Here is a 23,904-nt window from a genome sequence, read left to right on the forward strand (position 1 = left end):
CGATCTCGCGGTCCGTGAGTTCGAGCCCCGCGTCACGCTCTGGGCTGATGGCTCAGAGCCTGGAGCCTGTTTCCGATTCTGTGTCTCCCTCTCTCTCTGCCCCTCCCCCGTTCATGCTCTGTCTCTCTCTGTCCCAAAAATGAATAAAAAAACGTTGAAAAAAAAATTAAATAAAAAACACAACACTTTTGAATCTAGAGACAATCCTTTTTTTTTTTTTTTTAAGTTTATTTATTTACTGTGAGATGGGTAGGGCAGAGAGAGAGAGAGAGAGGGACAGAGAATCCCAAGCAGGCTGTGCACTGTCAGCTCAGCTCAGAGCCCGATGCGGGACTTGAGCTCACATGACGTGAGATCATGACCTGAGCCAAGATCAAGAGTCAGATGCTTCAGCGACTGCCCCACTCAGGCATCCGAGACAACTCTTAATTGCATGGAATGGTTGTGCAGTTTCTGGATTATCAAGGATTTTCCTTGGTTTTGCTGGTCATCTCTTCTGTTTATTAACACTCCTGCCAGAAGGTGGAGAATAGAGCAGAGAGGTTGTAAGGTCCATATTCTGCAGAAGGCGTTGTCTGTAAATGTGGCTTTTGTGGGATTCCTCGGTGCTGGGAGAGAAAGGGAAGGAAGGAAGAGAATGAAATGAATGGCCTGATCTGCCTGGTCCTCTTTTCTTCGGCCTCCTCTTTCCCAATCACCTTCGCTTCCCCATCTGCCTTTCCATTTCATCCTGCCCTGTCCTTCAGTCCTTTAGGGAAGAGTCACGGTCCAGGATTGAGGATGAGAAAAGCTGTGGGCTTCCTTGCCTAGGAGAAGGCTCCAGGGCCAGGGTCCTGCAGGGGGTGGCCGTGGGCCCGGGTCCTCCCTTCAGATGTTACAGACGCTTCTGCTTGATCTGCTCGACAGCAAAGTAGCAAACCAGGAAGGTGGAGGTACAAAGAAAAAAGACAGTTCATCGCCCTGGTACGCCAGGAAAGACTCCGCCCCACAGCACAGTCCTACACTTGACCCATCCCTTGAATACAGAAAGGGACAGACTGGTGTTCCAGAGGGGACTTAGGGCTTCCCTTGGAGCCAAGGCTCCGGATGGAAACTGCACCCCCACTGTCACCCAGCCCTCCAGTGTCTGTCACGTGAGAATCCCTTGTGCAGGAAGTTCTCACCTCAATCAGCACGGGGCGGGATGAGATGAAATAAAGTCCCAGATAAAGCCTCTGACCCCAGGAGCAGACCAAACTTTTCCTTGGGAATCTTATTTGTTCTTTCGCAACCCCAACGACAGGCCGTTTACTCTCGTGGGTTCGAGCCCCGTGTCAGGCTCTGTGCTGACAGCGTGGAGCCTGGAAACTGCTTCTGATTCTGTGTCTACCTTTCTCTCTGCCCCTCCCCTGCTCGTGCTCTGTCTGCCTGCCTCTCTCAAAATAAACCTTAAAATTTTTTTTAATTAAAATTAAATTAAGTTAAAAATATTTCCTAAGTGCCTACTATGTGCCAGACACTGTTGTAGGCACTGGAAATACAGCTGTGAACACACACCAAGTTGTCCTCATCAAACTTACATTTTAGGCAGAGAAATCCACTAATAAGAATGAAAGAAAGAAAGGAAGGAAGGAAGAAAATATATACTGTGCTAAATAAAAATGCTATAGGTAAATAGGAAAGCAATGTAAGGATAACAGGGAAATCCAGGGCTATAAGGAATTGCCGATTTGTGTTAGAGTGGCCAGGAAAGGCCTCACTGATTCAGTGACATTTGTGCAGAAACCCGAAAGAAAGGGAAAACTAGCCACCCTTCACAAGCCCAGTGCAGCTCTTTCTGTCCGCGGGTCCTGTCCCCGTGGTTTAATAAAAAAATCACCTTTTTGCACCAAAGACGTCTTCAAGAATTCTTCTTTCTTGGCCATTAGCTCCGGACCACCCCACCATCACCCCAAGACTTCATCACTCACAACCCCAGTGCAGCTAGCTCTTTCTGCCCGTGGGACCTGTCCCCATGCTTTAATAAAACCACCCTTTTCTTGGCCATCAGCTCCGAGCCCCAACAGTCCAAGCCACATCACCAGCACAGCTGGGTTCTTGGTGAAGTTTCTTTTCTTGATTTACAGATGAGCCCTTTTCTCATAGTGTCTTCAATGGTGGAGCATGTGGTTTGAAGTGGTGCGGTTCAGAGCTGCTGGCGAAGAAAGAATTCTTGGGGCATCTTTGGTGCGGAAAGGTGGTTCTATTAAAGCACCGGGATGGGACCCATGGGCAGAAAGAGCTACTCAGGGATTGTGAGGAGTGATTGATTATATACTTGGGATCTGCGGGGAGGTAAAGGCAAGGGAAGTTTCCACAAGGGCTTTCATATGCTAAAGAAGGCTCAGAGGATCCTGCAGGCCTCTGCTATTGTCAAGCCAAGGTTGTTTTTCCCTCTAGCAAGGGATTGACATTAGACACTTTGGAGTTCCAGGAAGAATGTCCTACTTTGCAGGCCTCAAGTATTTGTCAATGGGCTTCAGATTAGAAGGAAATTTAATTTTATCTACCATTTCCTCCTGCTTCTGTTTCCCACATCAGTGGAGAGCAGAGAGTAGAAACATGATTTCTGGTATCTTTTTTTATAAAGGGACTAATCCCATTATGAGAGTTCTACTCTAATGGTCTAATTACCTCCCCAACCCTCATCTCCAAATATGATCGCATTAGGGATTAGAGTTTCAACATAAGAATTCTTTTGGGGGGGGGGGAGGTCACACAAATATTCAATCCATACATAGCACATTGCAAAGAGATACTGTTCATAAGAGAAGAAAGAATGGGTTGGAGAGGGGCGGTGGATTCTCTTCAGTTACAGACTAGAATTCCAAGTGATTCTCTGGTGTTTTCCAACCTCATGGAAGGAAGGGAATCTAAGCAGAAAGACAACAGGAGTGAGGGAAACTAATGGGGAAAAAGGAACTATACCAGGTGGATCCTGCAAGAAAATTTACACGAGAGAAAACAAAAATATTTAGTAAAAGTATGAAAAAGATATACTCAGGGCGCCGGGGTGGCTCAGTCAGTTAAGCGTCCGACTTCAGCTCAGGTCATGATCTCACAGTATGTGAGTTCAAGCCCCGCGTCGGGCTCTGTGCTGATGGCTCAGAGCCTGGAGCCTGCTTCGGATTCTGTGTCTCCCTCTCTCTCTGCCCCTCCCTTGCTCATGCTCTGTCTCTCTCTGTCTAAAAAATAAATAAAAACACTAAAAATTAAAAAAAAGAAAAAGAAAAAGATATACTCTAATAAGAACCACAGAATTGCATCAAAATATTTCTTGCTTATAAAATTAAAAAGACAAAATTTTAATAATAATGCCTTATACTGATATGGGTATTGCAAGTGATGTACTCTTTGCTAATGAGAGCATAAATGTATGCAACTTGTCTACAAAAAAAAATCTGTAGTAAGATTAAGTTTTGCAGATATTATTTATTCCTTTCTAGTTTATAGTCTTTTATTACTAAAAAATTACTCCAAAACTTAGCAATTTAAAACAGCAGTAAATAGGGGGTGCCTGGGTGGCTCCGTTGGTGGGGTACCACTTTTGAATGTGGCTCAATCATACAGTTTAGTTCCTTTACCTTGTATGTCAGCAAAGGAGCAATGAGAAGACATCACAGTGTAAGAGAATTTATTTTGAGAGAGAGAGAGAGGGCGCGTGAGCGGGGGCGGGGAGGGGGGGCAGAGAGAGAGAGAGAGAGAGAGAGAGAAAATCCCAAGTGGGCTCCCAGTGCAGAGCCTGATGTAGGGCTGAACCCACAGTGAGATGATGACCCCAGCCGAAATCAAGAGTCCAGTGCTTAACAGACTGAGCCACCGAGGTACCCCTCTCTTCCCTTTATACGAGCAGATAAACAGCTGTGCTCATTGCCTTAGAAGAAGCCTGTGAGTTGTTTTTTGGTTTTTGGTTTTTGGGTTTTTTTTTTTTTTTTTTTGTATTTCAAGAGCCCAAGATTAGTATGGACTTTACACATAGAGAAAAATGCTTGTTAGAAATTGCGGGAGAATGCAGAGTTCTCCCTACTCCAGACCCAAAAGGGCCGTGTAGACAGAAATAAGGCCCATCTCAGTAGCAAGCAGACAAGGTGATGACCCAGGTTACCAAAGAGCAGATGGGTCCTCAGCCTCTCCACTTTGCACCACATAAGCCACCTGACCCGCCTGGGAACTTAGACAACACCTGAGCAAAAGGAGATGGGGGTAAATTGTCTGAAACTCAATTCTGCCACCCCATCTGAATGGAGCTTGAAATAGGGAAAGTTGAACGACAGAAAAATAGGGAAGGCTACATTCATTGCACACCTCAGTTTGTGGATTGATACTCCTGATATTTGCTAAATGTTACTTAGTAGACGTTTATTTAATGAGCAAGAGAATGAATACATAAAACGTAAAAATTTGTACAAGGTCCAGCCTCGCCCAGGGCAGATGCATTTTGATGAGGCAGTCACAGGCAAGGTGGACTAAGGGGCACGGAGGCTGGGCTTCCAGAACTGTGGCTGCTCCGATCACAGGCAAGGGGGTGGGGGACCGTGACAAACCCCTTCCTGCAGTAACCGGGCTATTTTCCTTGGGCTGCCGTCTAGGAGAAACGTAGGCTGGGCTTTATTCTCCTAAGGGTCCCAGTGGTGAGGGGCGCGCCTCCGCAAGAAAAAGGACTAGTCTCAGTTTCAGGAAACGTTCGTGAAGGCACTTAGCGTCGGCCTGAGAAGCAGGGAGCACCCCGCAGAGTTCAGTAGCTCAGGCTCCAGACTTTTCTCCAAAACCTGATTCCTCCGCTCAGCTCTAGACCCGCCCCTTCTGGGCCCGCCTCCTCGGGCCTGCACGATTGGCTCTTCCTCCATTTCCGGTTTCTGGAGCCCGGCGCTCTCGGCTTCCGGTGTCATGGCGGCTTGAGGTCTCGGCAGTCGGCGAGGCGGCTGCAGGCCCCTCCCTGCGGAGCCGCTGGTCCGGCAGGCGGGGATGTGACCGCGGGCCCTGCCGGCCTGCCCCGGGCGTCGCCTCAGCTCCCGTGCCAGCGCCCTCCGTCCGCACCGATGGCGGGGTCCGGCTGCGCGTGGGGCGCGGAGCCGCCGCGGTTTCTGGAAGCTTTCGGGCGGCTGTGGCAGGTACAGAGCCGCCTGGGGAGCGGCTCCTCGGCCTCGGTGTATCGGGTGCGCTGCTGCGGCACTCCCGGCTCGCCCCCCGGCGCCCTCAAGCAGTTCTTACCGCCGGGAACCACCGGCGCTGCGGCCTCGGCCGCCGAGTATGGTTTCCGCAAAGAGAGGGCGGCGCTGGAGCAATTGCAGGGTCACAGGAACATCGGTAATTGCCGCCGCCTCCCTTCCCTTCTTGCCCAGGTCCCAGCCCGGTGGTACACCCCCTCTCTCAGCCTGGCGTTCCGTCTTCTGTCCTTAAGGCGGGAGGCGTGGGCCTGGCCCTCTCTTCCCCCGATCCTGGCCCTTTTCCCATCCCCCTTCACTCTGTCTGCAGGAGGGTGGAGTTGGTGGTCTGCCTAGCCCAGTGTCACGTAATAAATGCTCAGTTAAGTTCTGCTTTGCTTCGGGTCTCATCAGAAAATGCTGCACTTATCAGCATAGAGTTATCTTTCCTAGTGAAAGGAGACCCATCTTTGCTAGATGTCTCATGTCTTGTATGGAAATTTTTGAATCTTCGCATACCAGTGCAAGATGAGAAATACTTCTAGGGCTTGTGGTAAATGCTGTTAACTCATACAGATGTTACCTGGTACATATTTAGCATGGATTTGGGAGAAATGACTCAGTATTAACATAGGATCCCTTATGGAAGTATGAGAATTAGTAACACGTTATACTTAGACCCTGGTAAGTCTATGTTGCACGATTTAGGTATTCAGAATATAAGATAGGTAAGAAAGGTAATGATTACTGATGATCGATCTGTGAAAACAGCCTTGGCTGTCCTTACTTTAACAGAGTGTATGTAGTTAGTTAGAGCTTTGGATAATAAATGTCTTACTTCCCGGCAAGCATAATCGATACGTAATTTGAAGAGTGACCTTTTTCATAGTACCATTTTGGAGAAGAATTTCTTCACCACTAGTGTTGCCCCCCCCCCCCTTTTTAAAGCTTGCTAGATGATGTATATAACCCCGGTATTTGAGAGGGAAATTATTTTGCAGTTTTTGCAAGCTTAAGGACTTGTTGCGTCTTTGCAAGATTAGGTTAAGTTGTCATCTTGAAAGTCTTTTAAATGTCTTTTAAATGTTATTTGTTTATTCTGTTTTTAATATTTAGATTATAGAGTACTATATTGCGGTCAAATGCTTTACCCTTGACCTGTACCCCCCAGAGTGCTGCTGTTTTGGATCAAGAACCAATCTGCAATTTTGTTTTCACCTGGTGTCACATCTGTCTTAAGAGTCCATAATATTTGGATTTTACTTTTAATCATTTTTGCTTGGTACCCTGAGTGCATATTCACCCATCACTGAATGCTTAGTGATACAGTTTGAATTAATGTGCCGTCTTTAATATCTTTGAACAGTAATGAGCTGTTGAAGATTTTCTCATTTTAAAATAATCCACTTGCCAAAAAAAGTCTTATTTTGGGGAAAAAGAAATTACAGTGGAAGCTCGATTGCTCATCAGAGTTCTTATCTAGGGTATCCCAAATTTGTTCTGCAGTTATCTGTGTTGCAACTTATTCTGAGTCTGGTTTTGAAAGCATTATAATTTGTTTCTTTTCTTTAGTGACTTTGTATGGAGTTTTTACAATCCATTTCTCTCCGAATGTGCCATCACGCTGTCTGTTGCTTGAACTCCTGGATGTCAGTGTTTCGGAATTGCTTTTATATTCCAGTCATCAGGGTTGTTCTATGTGGATGATACAGCATTGTGCCCGGGATGTTCTGGAGGCCCTTGCTTTTCTTCACCATGAGGGTTATGTCCATGCAGACCTCAAACCACGGAACATATTGTGGAGTGCAGAGAATGAATGTTTTAAACTCATTGACTTTGGACTTAGCTTCAAAGAAGGCAATCAGGTAAGAAATACTTTAATAATAGGAGTGCTTTGGTAGACACTTAGAGTATTTCTTTTTTCTTTTTTTTTAAATTTTATTTAAGTTTATTTATTTTGAGAGAGTGGGGGGAGGGAGGGAGGAAGGGGTAAAGAGAGAGAGGGGGAGAGAGAGAGAATCGCAAGCAGGCTCTGCACTGTCAGTGCAGAGCCCCACACGGGGCTCGAATCCACGCCACCGTGAGATCGTGAGCTGAGCCGAAATTGAGAGTCAGAAGCTTAACCAACTGAGCCAACCAGGTGCCCTGACTCTTAGAGATATTTCTAAAATACTGAAGTGGCTTGGGGTCACGCAAATAAAAAGAATTTCGTTGCCACCATGTGAAAAAAAGGACGTGTATTTGGGTTAAGTGGGGTAATGAACAGGTCATTACTATTACTGGCGTCCCCAGTGTTGGGGCTCATGGCAGAACGGCTGTGACAGTTCTGGCAGACGCTCCGTTCTCCACGGTTTGTCAGCTCTTTGCAGAGTGTCCTCATTTATCAGCAGTGCCCAACAGGCAAGAGATTATCTAAAGAAATGAGCAGCTGTGTAGAAACGTGCAGTTTGCCTGTGAGAACTGCTCGGTTAATGAACCAAATAACTGGGATCGGCAAGGACTACAAATTTGTTGGCATTCGGTTTGGCAGTGGTTTATTACACGTGTAGAGAAGTAAATACGTGGTCGAGATGGCAGGAAAGTGAACAGTCTTTTATTGGTCGCGATACTTACTCTTCTTCTTCAGGATGTGAAGTATATTCAGACAGACGGGTACCGGGCTCCAGAAGCAGAGCTGCAGAATTGCTTGGCCCAGGCCGGCCTGCAGAGTGACACGGAGTGCACCTCAGCCGTGGATCTCTGGAGCCTAGGAATCATTTTACTGGAAATGTTCTCAGGAATGAAACTGAAACATACAGTCAGATCTCAGGAATGGAAGGTAAACTGCACCAGTGCTTTCGTCCGGAATCCTTAACTCCAATTTAAAAGCACGCAGTTTATAATGAGTCTCACTGGGGCCTCTCTTTACTTCGTCTCTCACGTACTCCTCTTCCTGCGTTTTCGGTGCCTTAAGGGCTACTATTTATTCTCATAGATACAGATGTGCTCGTGAGTGTTGCACACCTGCTGATCTTAGCCTGGGGCCCGGTGCCTAGACTGCCACGAAAGTGCTCGATAAAATGAATACATGCATTTTTCCAAAAAGGCAGAAGGGATTTCTGTTTAGTAATTTAGTTGTATTACATCCTAAACTATTACTAATGCAACAGTACATAAGTGAAATGATGTTTACGTAAAGGTTTATAGTTAATGCCTCATAGTATTTTAATGCACAGCCTCGCTGAATTTCCTCGCAATTTTGTGTGGATCATCAGAGAGCATATTGGTCATTCTTTTGCAAATGACAAACTGGAGGCACAGACGTATAAGCCACTTGGGGCAGATCGTACACCTGGATGTTCAGAGCTGGGCCCCATACTCTTCTTCCTAGGCTGAGTTTAGTGTTCTGAACGTGCTCCGTTCCGCAGTGTTTTAGATTTACTTATGTTCCATATATGAACTATGCCGGTAACGTGAGTGCTGCTTAGAGCATTGTTGTTGTGGGAACATGAGTTCTAAATTCCAAATCCTTGCCATAAGAATGAACTTTATGTATGTTCGTAACTTAGGAATTAACTGTGTTTTCAAACGTACTGTGGGGCTGCAGTGTTGGGAGGGTATCATTCCCCTTTAGGCTAGAGGTTTGATAAATAATACCATGTTTAGGAATCATTGGTTCTGATATTATGCAACAAGTGTTTTTTGAGTATCTTGTAATACATAGTTTGTGAATGGCTCTTGTACCACATGGGGTTTATTTCTTCTCAACCCCTAGTCTTCTATTTCCGGAAGTATCCCTGGAAGGAATGCTTTCATGGTCTCTCGGGTGTACCTAATGCTTACTTTTGGCAAAAAATGCTGCCACGCAAGTAAAACCAGAGTCATTGTTGCACATTGGTACTTTCAGACAATCAAGAGGCTCAGCAGTCTTTGTTCGGTGCTATCCCAGATACAGATCAATTCCTTGTGTTAGTTTTGACTGTCTTTGAGACCATTAGGCTGTATCTGCTTGGTCCAGAGCTGATCAGAACTAGGTCACATTCAGGCATTTTGTATGCAAGTTGGAGGCATGATGTGCATTAATAAAATCCCGTGTTCACCCTTCCTACATAAAAACAGTATTTTGTATTTTAATCACCTTCTGTGGAGGCAAAATTGCCAAACGAGTATGAGTCTGGGCTCTGAAGACAAACTATTCGTATCTTGCCTCCGCTGCTTTCTAAGTTATTTAGGGTAACTGAACCACCGTGTACTTTCTGTAAATCGAGGATAATAATAGTATTTTTCTCACAGAAGTGTTGAGGTTAAAAAATAAATGATACCACTTCTTAGCGTAGCATGTTGCCTGTAGTAAGTATTCAGAAAATTTTAGTGATAAGGATGTTATCAGGCCTTTTTACTCGTGTCTACACTTCCACCTTCTGAGAACTCATAACGTTCCCCAGGATTTAAACTATGAATATGGCAGATCCAGATTTTAAATACTACGTTGCTTTCTTTTCATAGTTTATTTGTATCTGAAAACCAGTTAAAGACTCCTAAGACACTCCAGCCCAACTGTCACACATTCATTGTCTCACTTTGTATTAAACTATGTTCTTATGTGGTTGCTTTGGCATTTGTTCGTGTTTGTTCATCTAGTAAATATTCATAGAGAGTGCCAGGTACTATGCTGGGTGCTGAGAATAGAGAAAAAAAAGTTCCTCCTCTAGAAGCTCAGAGTTACGCACATTCAGGTGGTAAGCTCTGAGAAGTGTTTTCTGTTGCGTTTTACGTACCAAATAGTACAGTGCTGTGTGCCTGGTACTCAGTAAATACAGACTGAGCGGAATAACTAAAGGAAGACTTCTCTCTCTTTTTTTAGGCAAACAGTTCTGCTATTATCGATCACATATTTGCCAGTAAAGCCGTGGTGAATGCCGCAATTCCAGCCTATCACCTAAGAGACCTTATCAAAAGGTACGTTATGTGCACTTTAAAGTTCTTAAATGTGTACATGTACTACATGAATGTGGGTTTTTTTTGTTTGTTTGTTTGCTTTTACTGACAGGATTTACATTATTTCTGGTGATCGCGTAGAGGCTCTTCTCGGCAGCCGTACGTCGGTCCTCTTGTAGCCCTGGCAGTCCTGTATTACTTGATGGAAATTAGGGTTTTGTTTGTTTTTTGTTTGTTTCTTCTAGGGTCTTTTTGAAAGTAGGTTTAAAAAAAATTTTTTTTTTTTAACGTTTATTTATTTTTGAGACAGAGAGAGACAGAGCATGAACGGGGGAGGGTCAGAGAGAGAGAGGGAGACACAGACTCTGAAACAGGCTCCAGGCTCTGAACTGTCAGCCCAGAGCCCGACACCGGGCTCGAAATCACAGACCGCGAGATCATGACCTGAGCTGAAGTCGGACGCTCAACCGACTGAGCCACCCAGACGCCCCCCGAAAGTAGGTTTTTAAAGAGAGTGTTTATTAACTAAAGACTAAGTTTGCTTTTGGACTACCAAAAAGCGTTTAAAATAAGGTAGCTATGCATTATACTTTAAATAATTACCGTGGAAAACTGTGGGGACAGAGATAATGGTTTTGTTTCCTGAGTAGGTCCAAAACATTAGATATTTTAAAATAAGACATCATGTGTATTATCATGTAGTTGGTTTTTCACGTTTTTCTCATTATGGGGCAGAAACGAACAAGATAATTACTGTGTTGCAAAAGAGTAGATCTTTTGATCAAGTCAGTATTCTTTCTTTGGAGTATTAACCCTACCACCTTCCAAGTAGGTTTTGGGTTTTTGGTTGTTTTTTTTTTTTTTTTTTACAGCTTCTTATTTTGAAATAATTACAGATTCAAAGGAAGTTGCAAAAAATGTTACAAAGAGGTCTGTGTACTCTTCACCCAGTTTCCCCCAGTGGTAACATCTTACATAACTGTAGTGCAATATCAAAACCAGGAAATTAATATTACAGTCCACAGAATTTACCCAGATAAGGACTTACAATTTTACTTGCACTTATTTTTGTGTGTGTGTGTGTTTTACAAATTGGTTTTAAATAGCTGTTACTATCTGATTGGTATTAGATTTACAAGTTGCATTTTTCATAGAAAAGATGGCATTGTGAGACTGTGTAATAGGTTGTAACTTGGAAGTCAGATCAGATCATGTAAGTTCTGGTATTGACTTTGGGATTTTTTTCCCCTTGATTGTACAACAAGCAAATACTAAATTTGGAAGCTACAGAGAATTGTGATCAGCAAAATAAAAATTATAAATCTACTTTCTAGTGTTAGCACTTGGTATATTTCTTTTCGGTATTTTTCCACATATTTTGCTGTGTACGCATGCAAATTATTTGAACCTTTTTTATTGTAGAATAAAACACAGATATTGAAAACAAATGTGTAACTTAATGAATCCTTAGGAATACTGTTGTATCTATCATTGAGGTCAAGAAATAGAACTTTGCTGGCTACCCCAGAAATCCTCTGTCCCCATTCTAATCTTAAACCCTTCTTCCTCCTTAAAAGCAGCCACTACCCTGACTATTATGGCAATTACTTCCTTGTATTCTTTATAGTATGCATCTTTAAACACTATGGTTTAGTGCTGCTCTTCTAAAAAAATCCTTTTTAAGTTTCTTTTAATCTGAAAGGTCCTTTTCCATTTCCTACCCCACTTTCTCCTTATTTACTTGTTCCCTTATTTATTGGGTTGTTGGCTTGCTATAGCTGTCCACAGTCTGCATTTTGCTGACAGTGTTACCCTGGTATAGTTTAATGAATATCTGTTTATTTCTTGTAAATTGGTAGTTGTATCTAGAGGGTTGATCTTGGTGTGTGGGGGGGAGCAAGACTACAGATAGTATTGTGTTTTTTCATTAAGGAGGCGCATAACGTAGCTATTAGAAACTGTTACCGTTCAATGCTCAGATCCATTACTTTCTTAGGGTTTGTAGAATGGTGATGTTCTTATTCTGTCCTTCGTGCTTCATTTGGTTAACCAAAGACAAAGTAAATGCTTGATTCTCTGTTTACTGGTTTTCATAATGCGTTGATTCTCTGTCATCCTCTAAAGGGGATCATTCCCTTTTGAAAGTTCAAAGTATCATTATTTGGTAACTGCAACCCATTGCAGTTCTTATCCTAATTGAAGCTAAAATTGCCCATCTTTGATGAATGTCAGCATGTGTAAGTTGGATTTTGCAGACATTATTATCTTTTTTTCAATTTTTTAGGAATGTTTATGTTTGAGAGATAGAGAGTGCATGAGCAGGGGAAGGGCAGAGAGAGACGGAGACAGAATCTGATGCAGGCTCAAGGCTCTGAGCTGTCAGCACAGAGCCCGATGTGGGGCTCGAACTCATAAGCCGTGAGATCATGACCTAAGCCAAAGTTGGAAACTTAACCAACTGAGCCACTGAGGTGTCCCTGACCTTATTATCTTTTATAGCTTCCTTGCTATCTGGTGTAACAAGATGTTCCCAATTCATCTTATACATTTCCTGCCCCAGACCTGGAAATAGCCATTTCTCCGAGAAGCCCGATTTCTTTTAGTAGGAAGTAGTATTTTAAAACCACAGTCTGAGTTTTGGGAATACCCATTGCTAGGGGTGCCTGGGAGATTCAGTTGGTTAAGCGTCCGACTTCTGCTTAGGTCATGATCTCGCAGTTCGTGAGTTCGAGTCCCGCATCTGGCTCTCTGCTGTCAGTGTAGAGCCCGCTTTGTGCTTGATCTTAGCCAAAAGGCCGAGAAACGATGCAGAACCGGCTTTGGATCTTCTGTCCCCCTCTCTCTCTGCCCCTCCCCTGCTGGTTCTCTCTCTCTCTCTCTCTCTCTCTCTCTCTCTCTCTCTCAAAATAAGTAAATAAACATTAAAAGAAATTATGTGGGAATACTCATTGCTACTGGGATGGTCATTGTTTCTAGGCCTTTTAAGTGGACAGAGTTCATATGAATATTCCCCATTCAAATTCAAGACCACAGAGTTTTTATATAACTTTTATTTCACATCTCTTTCTCTTTCTGTGTCAGGAATTCTGGTTCTTAAGGACAAGGGAAATGTTAGAATATTTTATAATTGCTCATTTGTTTTATTCCACCTTACATTAAAACAGTCTCAGGATAATAATACTCTAGGAAGATTACTAAAAATGGTTATTTTTGCATATGCTTTTCCCATTCTTCCCCCATTTGAAAAATAGTTGTATCTGGGGGTGAGTGGGTGGCTTAGTTGGTTAAGCATCTGATTCTTGATTTTGGCTCAGGTCATGATCTCACGGTTCGTGAGTTCGAGCCCTGTGTCAGGGTCTGCGCTAAGGGGCAGAGTCTGCTAGGGGGATTCTCTGTTTCCCTCTCTACTTCTCCCTCACTTGCGGGTGTGTGCTCTCTCTCAAAAAATAATAAAAAATCGAAATACAGTATTGTGTCCTAGGTATGTATCATGAGTTATTGAACCATTTACTTGCAAATAGCATTCGTGTATTTTGTAGATGAATGCTCCAGGAAGCCATGCTGACATAGTTAATGTTGCGGTGAACATTAGACATTTTAATTGTCTTCAGTGGTTCCGTTTTCAAGATTTGACGATAGTCACAAAGATCCCTGTCTGTGTGTTTAGCATGCTTCACGACGACCCAGGCAGAAGAATCCCTGCTGAGATGGCACTGTGCAGCCCCTTCTTTAGCATTCCTTTCGGTAAGCTGCCTGCGGCTTTGTTCCTTCCTTGGTCATTTGACGGTCAGACATCAGAACTCACTTACATTCTGTTCCCATGCTCCTTTGCCTAGTGTTCATCCATTCATTTGGGGGAGTTTACACTTAACCATGTTGTATGAACCTCAACAGCCCCTCATATTGAAGATCTGGTGATGCTTCCAACTCCAGTGCTAAGGCTACTGAATGTGCTGGATGATGATTATCTCGAGAATGAAGAGGAGTATGAAGGTAACTGCTTCCTAAATTACATTTTAATTTTTTTCGTATCTTTTTTAACTCCTTATAAAGCATATTTATTTGTTTATTTTGAGAGAGAGAGAGCGCGCATGAACGGGGGAGGAGCAGAGAGAGAGAATCCCCAGCAGGCTCTGCGCTGTGAGCGCAGAGCCTGATGCAGGGCTTGAACCCACGAACCATGAGATATAACCAGAGCCAAAATAAAGGGTCAGTTGCCCAGCCGACTGAGCCCTCCAGGCACCCCTGCAAGAGACATTTATGTCAACAAATGCTTACAGTTTTGATAAATCGGAAAGTAGGGTAATGTACAGAGGCAGAGAGGAGAGGTACTTAACCCAGGTTGAGTGACCTGGGTATCTCTATGGAGGTGATGGCTGAGCCTTGTTAGTAACTGGACTTGCTTGGCTAAGAGTTGAGGGATTGATGAGGAAATGGCATAAAGGTGAGAGATGAGAGAAAACGTGGCATGTTCTGAGAATAACAAACTGTTTGGTGTGTTTGTATCTTAGGATGTTTATTGGGGAGCGGTCAATCAAGGCCGAAGAAATAGCCGGGAATACAGATCTATAACAAACTCATTTGCTGTGTTAAAGAATTTGGATTTTATCCCAGAGACAGTAACACTGGAATATGACACAAGAGAACCTATACCTCAGGGATAGAACAGTCCCTGGCTTATGAAATAAGTACTCAGTAAATATTTGTGCTTGGTTGAATAAAGAGCCATGAAAAAGTTAAAATAGGGGAGTGATATAGTCAGACTTCTGTTTTAGAAAGAGTGTTCTGGAAGCACAGCGGTGAATGGGCTCAAGCAGGACCCAATTTAAAAATACCAGTTGTTTCATAGTAAACGTTTTCTTTGTGGAAAATTAAAACCGTTACAGATAAAGCTAACTTGATCACACTGTGCCTTTAAGGGTAAATTATTTTATGTCCCTGGGCTATATGTCATTATTTGACGAATGACACAAGCGTAATTTGTTTGAATCTGTAATAGTTGTGAGAATCTGCAGCCTCAGCTTTTCAGGATGCCTGTTAATCGGAAAGAATAGTCTTGCCTTCAACATTGTTTTAATCAGGTCATGGTGCACCAGGGGCTCTAAATAATCTCTTGGTAATACCACTTACGTCCTTCGTGCCGATCTACTTACTGTCTTCAGCACCTACTTCCGTCTCCTAATTTTGTTTGTAAAACTCAGGCTTGGGCTTTCGTGAATATAACTTGGGCATATTACGCCTCCTCTTTTCTTTGTATTTTGTTGTGTAACGCTTTATTCCTGCACGTAAATACATCGAGTGTTTACACGTTGCTATTAAATCTTAGTGTTTAAGAATCTCATGAACTAAAGTGTCACAGACAACATAGTAGCATTAAATACCTTTGTTAGCTGTGATTAGTAAGGTCGTCATCAGGAATGCTCACTAGTGTTAGATAAATTTGCTTAGCTAGAAATCCTATGTATTGGGACAACTGTCTTGGAATCTGGGTGGGGGTGGGACAGGACGTTGGATTTAAACCTTCCCCTTTAGACCAAAATAAATTCCAAATCAGGATTAAGATCGAGATTCCAAATCAAGAGAATAAAGGGAAAAATTATTTAACTTAATTGCTCTTAACACAGAGCTCTTGCAAGTCGGCCCAGTAAATAGTGGGTAAAGGATATAGTTGGATACTATAGTAAAGGGTATGTGAGTTGGTCTCCTATATTTCATTCTCATCTACTGAAATGCTCATTAAAACCACACAGTGAGGGCACCTGGGCGGCTCAGTCAGTAAGCTTCTGATTTCGACTCAGGTCATGATCTCACGGTTTGTGAGTTTGAGACCCACATCGGGCTCCATGCTGCCGGTGTGGAGCCTGCTTGGGATTCTCTGTCTCTCTGTCTCTCTTTCTCTCTGCCTCTCTGTCTGCTCCTTCCCTGTTTGTTCACTCTCTCTCTCAAAATGAACTTCAAAAAAAAAAAAAAAAAAGGCAAGATTGGAATTTTTTACTTAGAAAAAAAGCATATATGATCATATTTGCTTGTATAAGCTTAATAATATTTAGGGAAGGATACAGAAGAAACTGATAATTTTTGTTGTCTTCAGGAAGGGGAAGAAAAAAGCAATTGGAAAAGTGGGACGTATTAAATGCTTTGAGTTTATATTATCCTTAAGCTTAATTTTAGAAGGTGTAGAAAATGACCTCATTACTTAGATACGGATTCCTGAATTCTTTGATGATTTAAAGTTTTTAAATAATGAGTGCTTAGTAATTCAGCAATGTGGTTACTGTAATGTGTTTTCATAATCAGATGTTGTAGAAGATGTAAAAGAGGAGTGTCAAAAATACGGACCAGTGGTCTCTCTCCTTGTTCCAAAGGAAAATCCTGGCAGGGGACAAGTAAGTGGACGTTTTCATAATTTCAGAATTACTCAGAGAACAAATGTTGTTTAGTTCTGTCGAAAGATGTACCCAGAAACGTTGCTAGAAATTATGAGTTTTGCATTACGGATGTTCTTATTTTCTTACTTTTTGCTTTTTTCCAAAGGTTCTGCACTAGGCGTGCATTTTTTTTTAATCAGTTACAACTTTTCTCTTCAAAAGTATAAAATCTACTTTTGAGCCGTTGTGAGCACCAGTGACACGAGCTGTACCATAGGCTAATTTAGGTCACGGTCAGCTACAGAAATACCGTGGCCTACTTTGTTCCGATTAGGTGGGGTGAGGAAACCATTTAGGTTAGGGTCTCATTATAATGGAATTATTGGTGCCAATTTAAAGAAGGAAAGTTCACCGCCCGAGAATCCTGAAACCTGAGTTCCAGTCTCCGTGTGACCAGCTTTGTGAAGATGATCCTTAGTTTTTTCATCTATGAAATGTACAGGCTAAAACTACGATTCAGAAATTTTTGACTAAGATTATTAGAGAAGTCTTTTGAAGATCTTTCTTCTACCTGTAGTATTTCTGCTTTTCTGGAACAGAGGATTATTTTATTCAGGGTTTCTCAGCCTCGACGCCATTGACGCTTGAGCTGCATAGTCCTTCGTTGGGTGAGCTGTCACGTGCACTATAGGTATTTAGCAGCGTCCCAGCCCTCTACCCAACAGATGCCTTCCTCCCACCCCCCTTTGCAGCTGTGGCAATCAGAAGTGTCTCTCAGCACTGACACATGTCCCCTGCTGGGTGAAGTCACCTCTGGTTGTGGATTTTTTTTTTAATTTCTTTTTTAATGTTTTTACTTATCTTTGAGAGAGAGAGACCGAGTGCGAGCACGGGAGGGGCAGAGAGAGAGAGAGGGAGACACAGAATCCGAAGGAGGCTCCAGGCTCTGAGCTGTCAGCACAGAGCCCGACGTGGGGCTCGAACTCATGAACTGTGAGATCATGACCTGAGCCTAAGTCGGATGCTTAACCAACTGAGCCACCCAGGCGCTCCTGGATTATTATTTTTATGTTTTGGTTCAATATTATATGAAAATTCTTGGCAACTGAAAAAAGAACTGAAAGACATTTCGGCTCTGATCTTAGTGAAAAATCATTGCCAAGGTAGTAGTAACAACATTTATCTCTTTCAGGGTCAGGAGCATACTAAATGCATCATTGCTGTTTGTTTAGTCTAGGAGTATTTATTGAGCACGTATTATTATGTTCTAGGCCGGGGGATATAATAGTGACACAACCAGACACAAGGATATGTAGCAATAAGTGCTGTGGAGAAAAGGTCTAAGGAGAAGAGGTTAAAGGAGTGCTGTGTGTGTGTGTGTGTGTGTGTGTGTGTGTGTGTGTGTGTGTGTGTGTGTGTCGGGGGGTGCAGTTTTCTGTTGGGTGGTAGGGAGGGGCAAGCTGAAGTTACATTTGAGTTGAAAGACAAAGGGGATGAGGAAAAGAGTTCCAGATAGAGGGAACAGCAAGTTTCAAGGCCCTGAACTTGCCTGGCAGGTTTGAGGAGGTTGGTGTAGCTCCAGCAGAGAGAGAAAGAGGGGGCATTACAGCACGTCTGCCTTAATTTAAGGAGGGGCAGATCAGGGGCAGTGAGCCTCGTGGGACTCCAGACACCTTTACTCTAAACCAGCGGGGAAGGTCTTTGGAGATTTTGAATTAAGGGCTAACATGATCTGACCTGACATGAACCTCAGCAGTCAGTATGAGATGGAAGGCACAGAATAGAGAAACAAGAGGAATGTTTTTGGGTAAGAAGTATCCAGCCTTCAGATGATATGGAAAAACAGATCTTCGTCAGCGAGAGGAAATATGCTGTGTTAACAAGCTCTCACTGACATTTAGAGGAGAATGAAAACAGCCGATAGGCTCGTGGAATCTCGGGTGGAACTTCTGTAGGTTGTTGATACGTCTGTTACCTGGTTGGCAAAGTCAGTCTTCATTCAAATAATCGATTCAAACTAACGATACTATTTGTTTTTTTAAAGAATGTTATAAAAGTCACTAAAATCTAAACTATGGAATGCGTCTTGTAATTAGAAAGAGTAGTCAAGATTAAAATTGATATAATTATTTAATTTCATAGTAAATTATAAAAATGTTTTTCCTCTTTAGTTTGAAATGTTGCAATGTATAAAACTGGAGGTCAGTTATCTGTGAAGCCAGGAGCATCACAGAGAGCATGGCTCTCCTTCTGGAAGTGCACGTCTGCTCACTGAACGCTGGTGTGTGGACTTGGAAGTTACTGAGAATCAGGTTAAAAAAAATCAGAAAGAGCTGCATTGTCATTGGACATCATCCTTTAACTTTCTTTTCTGTTCAATGAAAAGGCCTATGTCACTAGAGCTAACTGGTACTCGGGTGCCTGGGTGGCTCAGTCCATTAAGTGTCTGACTCTTGGTTTCGGCTCAGGTTATGATCTCATGGCTTCGTGAGTTCGAGCCCCACAGTGGGCTCTGTGCCGACAGCATGGAGCCTGCTTGGATGTCTGTCTGTCTGTCTGTCTGTCTCTCACAAGTAAAATAAACATAAAAAAATGGAGGGGGGGGAGTGAGCAGTCACAGGCTGGGCATAGTGCTTTGTTTACCCATGGAGGAAGATTCAGTTCAAAAGTACTATATTTGGAATTGTCTCTTTTCATGCCCTGGAGGTTTCTATACCCTTCCGAAGCAACTTTGTCAAGTGGAAAGGGGAAATGGAAAAGGAGAATCTGCCTTGAACTTCTTGGTGGATCCAATTTTAGGAGCAGGTATAAGAGAATGCTGAGACTCCAGAAATTGATTTCCTTCAGATGGCCTATTTTTGGTTTCCCTTTGAGAGTCTGAGTGTCTAGGATGCTCGCACCCCGGTTTGAAGACTGTTGACTTAACAAATGAGTGAGTAACTGAGGAGGATGAGGCTGTTCTTTTTCTGGTTCACAAATTCATGGGTAATTGAGGACATGTCATTTCACATTATTTCGTCTCCCAGTAACTTTTACTTTGGATCATCAAAAAGAACATAAGTTACTAGGCTGTATCCTCTACCTGTCTCAGGAAATCTGAGGCTCTGGAAAAGGAAATTACCTAGTTTTAAACTCTTCCTTATTGTAGTCACGGTTCCTACGAGTCTTGTAGGTTTCGTGACCAGGTTTTCCTCCCGCCGCTTCTGAACGCGTAGGTTGTCTTTGAGACGCCGCGGGAGCACACCTGGTCTCCGGGCTGTTCGGCCCTCTCTTTGGCCTCTGAACATGGCAAATGGATGTACACTTTTCACCCAACTTGTCTTCTGTGGATTTTTCCGAATGGAACTGAGGGAAATATTCTAAACCGTGCTCAAAAATGTGGTCTGTGGACCAGCAGCATTGGCATCACCTGGGAGTCTATTTACTTAAAGTTTATTTTATTTATTTATTTTTAAGATTTTCTTTTAAGTGTTTTGAGAGAGAGAGAGTGAGAGTGAGCAAGTGGGGGAAGGGCAGAGAGAAATGGAGACAGAAACCAAAGCAGGCTCCAGCCTCTGAGCTCTCAGCACAGAGCCCGATGTGGGGCTCAAATTCACGGGGCATGAGATCATGACCTGTCGGATGCTTAACCAACTGAGCCACCCAGGCGCCCCTTTATTTATTTATTTTGAGAGAGAGTGCATGGGGGAGGGGCAGAGAGAGGGGGAGAGAGAGAATCCCAAGCAGGCGCTGCACTGTCAGTACAGAGCCCAGTGTGGGGCTTGAACTCACAAAAACCTGAACTGAACTGAAATCAAGAGTTGGATGCTTAACCCACTGAGCCACCCAGGCGCCCCTGGGAGTCTGTTGTAGAGACTCAGGCCCACCTTAGAGCTCCAGAAACCACGTCTGTGTTGTAACAAGGTGTGATCCCTATGTGTGCCCTAAATGATCCGTGCGTGTTCCCTAGAGTTGAAGAAGCCCTGTTGTAAAGCAGTCTTGATGGGAATGAAGCCACTTTTCTGTGTCCTCTTACAGGTCTTTGTGGAGTATGCCAATGCCGGTGATTCCAAAGCTGCTCAGAAATTACTGACTGGAAGGATGTTTGATGGGAAGTTTGTTGTGGCCACATTCTACCCGCTGAGTGCCTACAAGAGGGGATATCTGTACCAAACTTTGCTTTAATCAGTAACCTGAGGACTCTTTCCTGTTTCTCCTCCATTTCCTGGGTTATTGTATTCTACATCTGAATGCAGAAGTACCCCCTTACCATTTTAAGGGAATACTTTGTACATTTATTTAATCCTACTAACGTGCTCAAGCAATGACTGCCTTGCAAACATTTGGCACTGAGTAGGACAAGACCTCTCAGCTATACATTGAGGGGTTTTAGAGCATCCATATGGGCAACCTTTTGTTTTGTGCAGTAGGCCAAGTGCTGCTCTTCAGTATGTAACCTAAAAAGATACTAATTATTTCACATGATCATGAAGCAAGGATGAATAATATCATGTCATAGTGAACATTAACAAGTTTGTTAGAGTCGGTGACATCACTTCCAGATTATTCCTTTATGTTGTCAGGTGGTTCTTCCTTATCACTGATACTCATAGCTGGCACTGGATGTTCCCAGTAATTGTTAAGTGATTGTCCAGCAGCAGTTACCTACTGTGTTCTTAACACTGAGTTACAAATTTTTTTAAAGGAGTACTGTAGTCCTGAATATTCCTTTAAAGAAACTGCAGTGAGCCTATCTACTTTTTTTTTTTTTTTTAATTAAGGCTTTTAAAATAGAAAGCTGATGCTTGATCTTGCACAATTTTTATGTCTAGTTTGTATGTTTGAGTGAGTGTGCGGGAATGAAAGACTAGAGGAGATTTGAGTCAGCGTGCTTTCTAGTGTGAGTCTTGTGAGCTCATACAGTCTGTACCTGTCTCTTTCCCAGCTGTTTCATGTCTGTAAGACTTAGGATATATGTTTTTTGAGAGTTGGTCTCATAGAATGTAAATGAGAAAATAGTTCATTCCTGAGAGGCTCAGAACAAATGAGTCTAGACTGGGTTAAACTGAAACTCTTAAATTGGTTGGAACGAAGCAAAAGTTTTGCTACGCGTATCTTGCCCCATCCTCCAGGCTCCTTTAGAACCTGTATTAGCTCATCTTTTCTGTACTGAATCTCCTGTGACCATTGTAAGATTTCTCAAGATCGAGTTCTGTTTACTATGATGGAAATTGAAGTGGGTCAAAAAGAAAGAATTAGATGTTCAGTGAAGGGAAAGGGAAAGAAAAAAACTGGGCAAAGAGAAAGTGGATAATCCGGGGTTCGTGTTTTCCTTCCTCTCTTTCTCTGCCATCGCCCTCCCTCTGCTACTTTTCCTTTCCACCCATTCTTTGCCTGCCTTCGTGGTCGAAGAAAAGCCAGAGGGGGGGCATCCCAGACCGTCTGGCTTCTGACTGCAGGGAAGTTAGGAAAGGTGTAGCTCTCGTAAGATGGAGGGAGAAAGGAAGAAAAACTCGTCAAGAATTCACGAAAGGATTTACAGCAATCCATTGTGTCCCTGAGCACAGGATGCTCGTGCGCACGCTTTCGTGCACATGGGTTGATTACATGGTTTTAGGAGTGGTAATCATGGATTCCTCCCACGTTATGGTAGGTTGCCTTTAAAGGTTTAAAACTTGGGAAACCTTTTTAAAGCACTGATTATACAAAAAAAAAAAAAAAAAAGATACAGGCTATGAATTTTTTTCTTGTTCCCTTATCTAAATGAAATTAAAAACGTTTTTTCCTAAGGAAAAAGCCTTTAATATCTTTCCCTGCTGGAAGCCGCTTTGTACAGTCTGTGTGTGTTAACTAGAGCCCAGCTGAGAATTTATATTTTAGAGGATGGATTCTTTTACCCTATTCAAACACTTGCTATTTGACATTTGAGTTATTTACAGTTACCATAATTATTCAGGACTCTCCCTTAATGTTTATTATGAAGCCGAATTTGGTATAAAGAGGCGGATTTATGAATGGCCTGAAGGCCTTGTGGCATCATCCCCAAGGGAAGATTAAATTGTAAGTGCCCTTAGAAGGAAGATGTGTTGTTTTTCATTCTGGCCGTCTCAGAAAATGATTAGCTGGTTTGTTTTCAAATACAAGTTCAAGAGCATATAACCAGTACTCTGGAAACGTAAACTTTCCTAAAACATAAATGTTTATGTGGGTAGCAGCTTCCATGGTGGTTAAAAACGCCAGGTCCTTCTGTGCATACCGATGAACATGGAATACAAGTGAATTCTTTTAAGAGCAGGCATCCCAGGTCGGCACCTGTACCTTTCTCATCCGCCTCCACCCCCACAAAGAAGAAACCCTCACAAATAAACTGCAGGGAGGCTTCTAAGCTTAGTGATGCCACGTGCTGCTAGCGTCGTGATGCTGAATGTCACGGCATTCTTCGTCTTCTTATTGCCGATATATTCATACCTATATGTAGTGTTTGACACTGTAGAATTTTATTACAGAAGATCCTAACTAGATTTTCAGGGGGCCAAGGGACTAATTGATGAGCCTGAGTACCGTGCATTGAATTAAATATTTTATATTAAAGCCACCAAATTGAAAAAAGATGCCTCCTGTGATGTAAATTGTGATTTTATAGCTTTTAGCCCATTACTACCAAAGATGACGTTTGCAGATTCTCCCTCCCTCCCCCGATACCGTAAGAAGTTTAATCTTACTGTCTTTCTCAAACCTGAACCAAATATTATCAAAAGATGCGATTTTTATGATTCTTTTAGGGTGAAATATATACACACCTTTTGATTCCTCGAAGTTATTAAAAACGTAGGAATTTTCTTTTTGAGAGGTAGGGTAAAGAGGTGCGGCTTTTTGTCACTTAAACCTTGCTCTTTCGGGCAAATTTTATCTCAGGTAGTTTTTCTTTCCCTAAGTTAGTGTCTCTGCTTCCTTCCCTCTTGCCTTGCTGGTTCCTCATTCTGTGGTATCGTCACGATACACTCTCGGCCCAGAAAAGACATATAAACTGATTATTCTGGAGGAAATCTTTGGTCCTTTGGAAACATTTGGGGGAGGTGGCCAGCTAGCCACTTTGAAAACTTGAATGCTCTCTTTCTAGGAGAGCAGGTGGAGTCAGACACACCTCGTTAAAAGATAATTGGCTGCATTTTAAAGTTGCCCTCTTGCAGTAAGAGATTGCCCTTATTGCCACTGGATGTCTCCCCTTTTTTGTGGCCATCCGTGTGGCAACTCTGTAGAGACATTCCCTCTCTGTTCCGCCTTGAGCCCAAACTGGCTGCTTTTAGAACAAAAACCGTAAAATACAGGTTTGCTCCTCCTTTCCCTTGTTTTCACTGAGACAAGTATTGCCTTCCTTTTGGTACTCCAGCTGCTAAAGCGTGCGGAGATACGTTAAATTAACCTTTAAAGGAAAAAAATATCCTTGAATTCTTAACTTGCCTTCTAGATTCATGTTC

The 23,904-nt window shown here is 42.8% G+C and overlaps 1 protein-coding gene across 2 annotated transcripts; it reads left to right on the forward strand.

Annotated features, from left to right (window-relative positions):
- Positions 1-4,876: 4,876 nt before the first annotated feature.
- UHMK1 (U2AF homology motif kinase 1) lies at positions 4,877-22,502 on the forward strand. Of its 2 annotated transcripts, XM_025927860.2 has the most exons (8): positions 4,877-5,325; positions 6,735-7,027; positions 7,789-7,980; positions 10,006-10,100; positions 13,747-13,823; positions 13,974-14,072; positions 16,377-16,465; positions 20,465-22,502. In XM_025927860.2, exons 1-8 carry the CDS (start codon positions 5,058-5,060, stop codon positions 20,609-20,611), a joined length of 1,260 nt encoding a protein of 419 aa, XP_025783645.1. In that variant the 5' UTR covers positions 4,877-5,057; the 3' UTR covers positions 20,612-22,502. The 2 variants fall into 2 exon arrangements, with proteins under 2 accessions (XP_025783645.1, XP_025783646.1); XM_025927861.2 differs by lacking the exon at positions 16,377-16,465.
- Positions 22,503-23,904: the final 1,402 nt, after the last annotated feature.

This window comes from Puma concolor, chromosome E4 (assembly GCF_028749965.1).
Source record: "Puma concolor isolate L17-30 chromosome E4, mPumCon1.1.hap2, whole genome shotgun sequence".
NCBI lineage: Eukaryota > Metazoa > Chordata > Mammalia > Carnivora > Felidae > Puma > Puma concolor.